Genomic DNA, 6,466 nt, shown 5'->3' with positions numbered 1-6,466 from the left:
GCTGGGCCAGTGTGTGTTGTTATTGGCAGCACTCGGCTTCCCCTTACCATAGCCGCCTGCGAGCTTCAGTGTAAATATTGCGTCCAAATCAATTTGAGCGTGATTTAAACCCGGATGATTGTAACCACTCTAAGTTCGTCTGCCTTGGGAAAGCTAGCGTGTCTCCGACATAGTGATGATAACACTCGTTGCCTTCTCTAGTGCAGCTCAACCAGGTCTCGTCCCATTCGTCGATATCTGTGATATCACAAATCCCGGAAAATATGCGTTGTAGTCCAAACGAGTCGTTCGTTGTAGTTTTTGAAAAGTGATTTCTGTTAAATAAAATATCTCCTTTTGAATTGGACTTTGAGCTTTGTAACTTTGCAGATCTTTTTTATGCTCAAACAGCAACATTACAGATTAACTAAAGTTGAAAAAGTGAAAAAGCATAAATAAGACCCCTTTAAAGTTCCTTATATTCAGTCCCGTTTCACTGCCAGTTATGATCGAACACATGATATAGACACATTTTATCACGTGGACAGTTATTTCATTTTGAAACTAATGCTTACTAAATGTTGTAAGTTTTAAATACTTGTAATACTTACAGCACATTTATGCACAAACAGACTGAGGATGATCAGTCACACTCCAGAATGCTGAATTAAGAGAACTCTTTAAGAAAGAAGAATCTCCCATTACTAAACCATTTAGTTCATATATTTGGACTAAATAAATATATGGGAAACTCTTTAAAAGCATCTTGAGTGAGCAGGTAAATGAAGAGGAGGAAGCTGCAGATGAGTTTTTTCCCTGTTGACTTTCGGATCCGTTTCTCTTCATTTCATAACCTTTTTTGGTGTGGGAAAAAAAGTGACTTCACAGATGATATAAGAGGAACTGAGTCTGGGTGTTTCACAGCTGAATTGCATGAAGTCACTCATTAGGAATATTTTGACAATGATGATGTAAGGGGTTGCATGAATCGGACACAGAATAGGGCCTAAAGTTTTAATCTGAAGTGGTTAACTTTCTGAAAAAGACAGCATTAGGAGGTTTGAATTTTATATGAACTGTTTTCATTTTTTATTTTATTTATTTATTTTAAATAATACTCAGATTATCATGCTGGGTTGATCGATATGTTAGAAAAACTACTAGTTTTCACAAAAAAACAACAACAGGAGATGCCAAGGTGTACTTAATTCATAGAAACTGCTGGGTAATGAGTAGTAGCAGTGAAAGTGAGACCTCAAGCAAAGGCGTAAGATTTAATTTTACCTTGATGGAGTCTGACATTTAACATCATAGTTTTCATTTTAGTTTTGCTTGAAAGCCTACCTGTCTGCAGTATCTATCTATCCTTGCAGCAGTATTTAACTGAAGCCGCCCCTCAAGTCTTTGTGTGGAAGGACAAAAGACACACACACACACACATAGAGCTGAAATGCTTGTTTTTCCGGTAAGGGTAGAGTGAATGGCTTAAACACACCCAAAATGACCTTTGATTTGCAAACGTTTCCTGTCGACCTCACGATTCAAGTCGTGACTTACTGTTTTGCAATAATGAACTCGGGGCCAGAATTACTAACAGCTTGCACCCGCACAAACCCTTGATGAAAAGGTGTGGACAGTTTTTGCGATTGACCTTATTATTGCATATGCATTTGTCGGAATTTCCCTTTCAGACATTTAAGGGAGGAGAGTGTGAATCATGCAAGGTTTGCGGTTGTCAACTTACTAATATGTGCACTATTACCCCCCCCCCCCCACTTGACATGGCTGTGATAGTTGGTCATTTGTGGTGCTCTTTATAGATTGCATTGGTCATTATGGAAATGAGCTGGATGTGTATTACGCTAAATTGCTCTTGTTTAGTCAATCTGGCCTTTAATGTGTATAAAGCAAGGATTATTACTGCCAGATTATTGGTTGTCTGATGATTTTGTCTGTTTTTGATCTACAGGTACAAGCCCTTTTACCATAGCCGCCTGCGAGCTTCAGTGTAAATATTGCGTCCAAATCAATTTGAGCGTGATTTAAACCCGGATGATTGTAACCACTCTAAGTTCGTCTGCCTTGGGAAAGCTAGCGTGTCTCCGACATAGTGATGATAACACTCGTTGCCTTCTCTAGTGCAGCTCAACCAGGTCTCGTCCCATTCGTCGATATCTGTGATATCACAAATCCCGGAAAATATGCGTTGTAGTCCAAACGAGTCGTTCGTTGTAGTTTTTGAAAAGTGATTTCTGTTAAATAAAATATCTCCTTTTGAATTGGACTTTGAGCTTTGTAACTTTGCAGATCTTTTTTATGCTCAAACAGCAACATTACAGATTAACTAAAGTTGAAAAAGTGAAAAAGCATAAATAAGACCCCTTTAAAGTTCCTTATATTCAGTCCCGTTTCACTGCCAGTTATGATCGAACACATGATATAGACACATTTTATCACGTGGACAGTTATTTCATTTTGAAACTAATGCTTACTAAATGTTGTAAGTTTTAAATACTTGTAATACTTACAGCACATTTATGCACAAACAGACTGAGGATGATCAGTCACACTCCAGAATGCTGAATTAAGAGAACTCTTTAAGAAAGAAGAATCTCCCATTACTAAACCATTTAGTTCATATATTTGGACTAAATAAATATATGGGAAACTCTTTAAAAGCATCTTGAGTGAGCAGGTAAATGAAGAGGAGGAAGCTGCAGATGAGTTTTTTCCCTGTTGACTTTCGGATCCGTTTCTCTTCATTTCATAACCTTTTTTGGTGTGGGAAAAAAAGTGACTTCACAGATGATATAAGAGGAACTGAGTCTGGGTGTTTCACAGCTGAATTGCATGAAGTCACTCATTAGGAATATTTTGACAATGATGATGTAAGGGGTTGCATGAATCGGACACAGAATAGGGCCTAAAGTTTTAATCTGAAGTGGTTAACTTTCTGAAAAAGACAGCATTAGGAGGTTTGAATTTTATATGAACTGTTTTATTTTATTTTTTTATTTATTTATTTTAAATAATACTCAGATTATCATGCTGGGTTGATCGATATGTTAGAAAAACTACTCAAAAAAACAAAAAAACAACAACAGGAGATGCCAAGGTGTACTTAATTCATAGAAACTGCTGGGTAATGAGTAGTAGCAGTGAAAGTGAGACCTCAAGCAAAGGCGTAAGATTTAATTTTACCTTGATGGAGTCTGACATTTAACATCATAGTTTTCACTTTAGTTTTGCTTGAAAGCCTACCTGTCTGGTTTTTAAGCCCTGAAAGGGCTTAAAAATCCTTGCAGCAGTATTTAACTGAAGCCACCCCTCAAGTCTTTGTGTGGAAGGACAAAAGACACACACACACACACACACACACACACACACACATAGAGCTGAAATGCTTGTTTTTCCGGTAAGGGTAGAGTGAATGGCTTAAACACACCCAAAATGACCGTTGATTTGCAAACGTTTCCTGTCGACCTCACGATTCAAGACAGTTTTTGCGATTGACCTTATTATTGCATATGCATTTGTCGGAATTTCCCTTTCAGACATTTAAGGGAGGAGAGTGTGAATCATGCAAGGTTTGCGGTTGTCAACTTACTAATATGTGCACTATTATTTATCCCCCCCCACCTCTTGACATGGCTGTGATAGTTGGTCATTTGTGGTGCTCTTTATAGATTGCATTGGTCATTATGGAAATGAGCTGGATGTGTTTTACGCTAAATTGCTCTTGTTTAGTAAATCTGGCCTTTAATGTGTATAAATCAAGGATTATTACTGCCAGATTATTGGTTGTCTGATGATTTTGTCTGTTTTTGATCTACAGGTACAAGCCCTTTTTTCCTTTCCAAGTGCAGCCACCGCTGGCATCGTCATGTGACCTGGACATCTCCATCCGAGACACACTATTGGTGGAGGGGCGTCTACGTGTCACACTTGTTGAATGTAGCAGGTAGGGCAGATTTCTGTTGCTGTGTGTGACACAATCAACATTTGCCTTTCAATCTTTTTTTGATCTTTTTGGGCAAATTAAATATTGGAGGTTAGTAAATACACTTGATTAGGTAACAATAGTAATAATAATAATAATGCACTGCCATTAAAATGCTGGCCAGTGTAAGCAGATGGTTATTTATGTTATGGTCGATATTAAACTTCTGTGCTGTTTTGTCCAAGTAATATTTAAAATAAAACCAGTTATTTTAATGATACAAGTGAATTTAGGCATCACAACATTGTAATGTACAGAATGAAAATTTCATATTCATTTTAAGATTTGGTACATATTTAAATATAACGGTGTTATTTAATTATTGGTGTATTTAAAAACTGAAGTGCTCACTTTAAGCGAGTATTAAATGAAGGCAATTGGAATACAACCAGAAAATAAGATAAATTATCTTGCATAGTTGAATATTTAAGCACAGCTCGTCTTGTGTCTCTTGTGCAGTTTTCAGTGTCATCCCAGATCAGGCATATTAATATGGAGACAGATCAGCCTCAAAAATAACACATTTGCAAAACAAAATTCATAAATGCACAGCACAATTTACATTTACAAAATCCAGTTCGTAAATTCAAAACACAATTCATAAATACACAAGTAAAAGCATAAATATTTCCCCACATGCTCACACAAATGCATCTTACCTAAATAAATTTAAAATGTTTACACAAATATGTATATATCAAGTTCTTGAAATAATTTCCATCACACATTTATGAATGATGTTACATGTAATTATGGATCTTTAAAATCTGCATTTGCAAATCGTCACATGTGCGTGGACTGCTTTGAATTTGTTGTGTGGTATTTTTGAGACCTTCCTGGCAGGTTAAGATTCATAAATATCTTTTTTTGGAGGATGTTCCGTTCAGCCAATCGCGGTGAGCTTTTAATCCACCAATCAAAACACTCTTTACTGAACAGACTCAAGAAGCTCAACGCTGTGCTTGTACTGTGCAGTGTTCCATGATCAGGTCCTTGATGTAAAGACATTTTAATGGGCAGTGTTGGGCAAGTTACTCTGAAAATGTAATTAAATTACTGATTACTGATTACTCCTTTTAAAAGTAATCATGTTACTGTTCTGATTACTTTATTTCGAAAGTAATTAGTTACATTACTAGTTACTGTTACTTTTTTCTCCATTAAATTTATGAAATCCCAGCATACACGCTCCCGATAAGTATTTGTTATTAAAGCATCAACATTCACAGAACACTGTTATTTTAACTAAAGCAAGCGGCTGCTGCGTGCATGGTTTGGTATTGTAATGACCCGGCAGTGAGCGCTAGCAGCCAGGTGCATTATGGGTATTTGTTTAGAGTTGATTTGTGTGTTAATTAAGCAAGATGGTTGGGTCTTTGCGTTAGCAATGTTATTTGTGTTGATGTTCAAGTTAGTTCGGGTGGGTTTGGTTCATTTACTGCCTTGTTATAAAAAGTGTGGCTGTCACTGTCATGGAGAGAGATGTGTAGGGGAGGCACTTGGCAATATGGCCTTGCCTGTGTATGATCTTATTCTGTGTTCAGAATAAAAGGAGAAAGATGACAGTACTCCCATCTGCTTGTTTGTTCTGTCTGTGCTTCTGTTCACAGAGACATTTAGGGTCGTGCGGTTTTTATGGGACGCAAGTGTTGGCGGTTTACAATAACCAAATTAAAAGTCTCGACGTGTCGATGCTAGCATCCTTTTAGCAATAAGCTTAGCAACAGTTTTGTAGCCTATCTTAGCTCCAGTTAGCCACACGTTCTATAGAACTGCACGTTGTTACAGTATGACAGAATGCCAGCAAAGAGTGCTGCATATATAGTCTCTAAAAGACATCTCAGTTCATAGTTATAATATCTCACAAATCTCTGTTATAACACAATAGATATAAGCATAATTAATTGTTCATAATGTCTACAATTCGTGTGTTATAATGAGAGGATTCGTGAGCACGCATATTTCAGCACTGCATTGCTCAACGCTGCAAACACGTGTATAGCCTAAAAAGAAACTCTGCATACGCTTGCACCTGTTAATCGTTTATATTTTATATTAGTTCATGTAGCTTTTGTGCAATAGATGAATAACAATTTATTTGTTTTAGATATTTTATGTTTAGATATTTCTATTTTGTGGGAGTCCCGTGAATCATTTTATTCTCCCGCATCCCGCACACACACGAGTCTCTGCACTCGCCTATCAAGTCTTGTCCCGCAGGAGCAGGTCTCTAATCCACTGGCACTTGACTCGACAACGCGTGTGTGCTATATCTTTTACAATCTAGATAAAAAGCATAAAACACTGCATTCTGTCAGCAATGTAACGCAGTAGTAACGTATAGAGACCTCGGCTTTTAACTATACTCTGTAATTACTATTTTGAAAATTATAACGCATTAAATTACTCCGTTACTAAAAAAGTAATCAAATGACAGTAACGTGTTACTAAGTAATGCGTTACTGCCCAACACTGTTAATGTGTATT

General features: G+C 37.0%; 1 protein-coding gene across 2 annotated transcripts in view; it reads left to right on the top strand.

Annotated features, from left to right (window-relative positions):
- The window catches only part of LOC107583555 (PDZ domain-containing protein 8-like), a 64,995-nt gene that overhangs the window by 12,184 nt on the left and 46,345 nt on the right, over positions 1 to 6,466 (top strand). For both annotated transcript variants that reach the window (XR_001609050.1, XM_016269819.1), the window contains exon 2: positions 3,815 to 3,940. Coding sequence is in view for 1 of the 2 variants with exons in the window: in XM_016269819.1 (XP_016125305.1) it covers positions 3,815 to 3,940 (126 nt within the window). In the remaining variant the exon portion in view is untranslated. The remainder of the gene's footprint in view (positions 1 to 3,814; positions 3,941 to 6,466) is intronic.

Source organism: Sinocyclocheilus grahami, unplaced genomic scaffold (assembly GCF_001515645.1).
Source record: "Sinocyclocheilus grahami isolate Dianchi unplaced genomic scaffold, SAMN03320097.WGS_v1.1 scaffold54.1, whole genome shotgun sequence".
In the NCBI taxonomy this organism is placed as follows: domain Eukaryota; kingdom Metazoa; phylum Chordata; class Actinopteri; order Cypriniformes; family Cyprinidae; genus Sinocyclocheilus; species Sinocyclocheilus grahami.
This window is presented reverse-complemented; position numbering and strand designations above follow the sequence as displayed.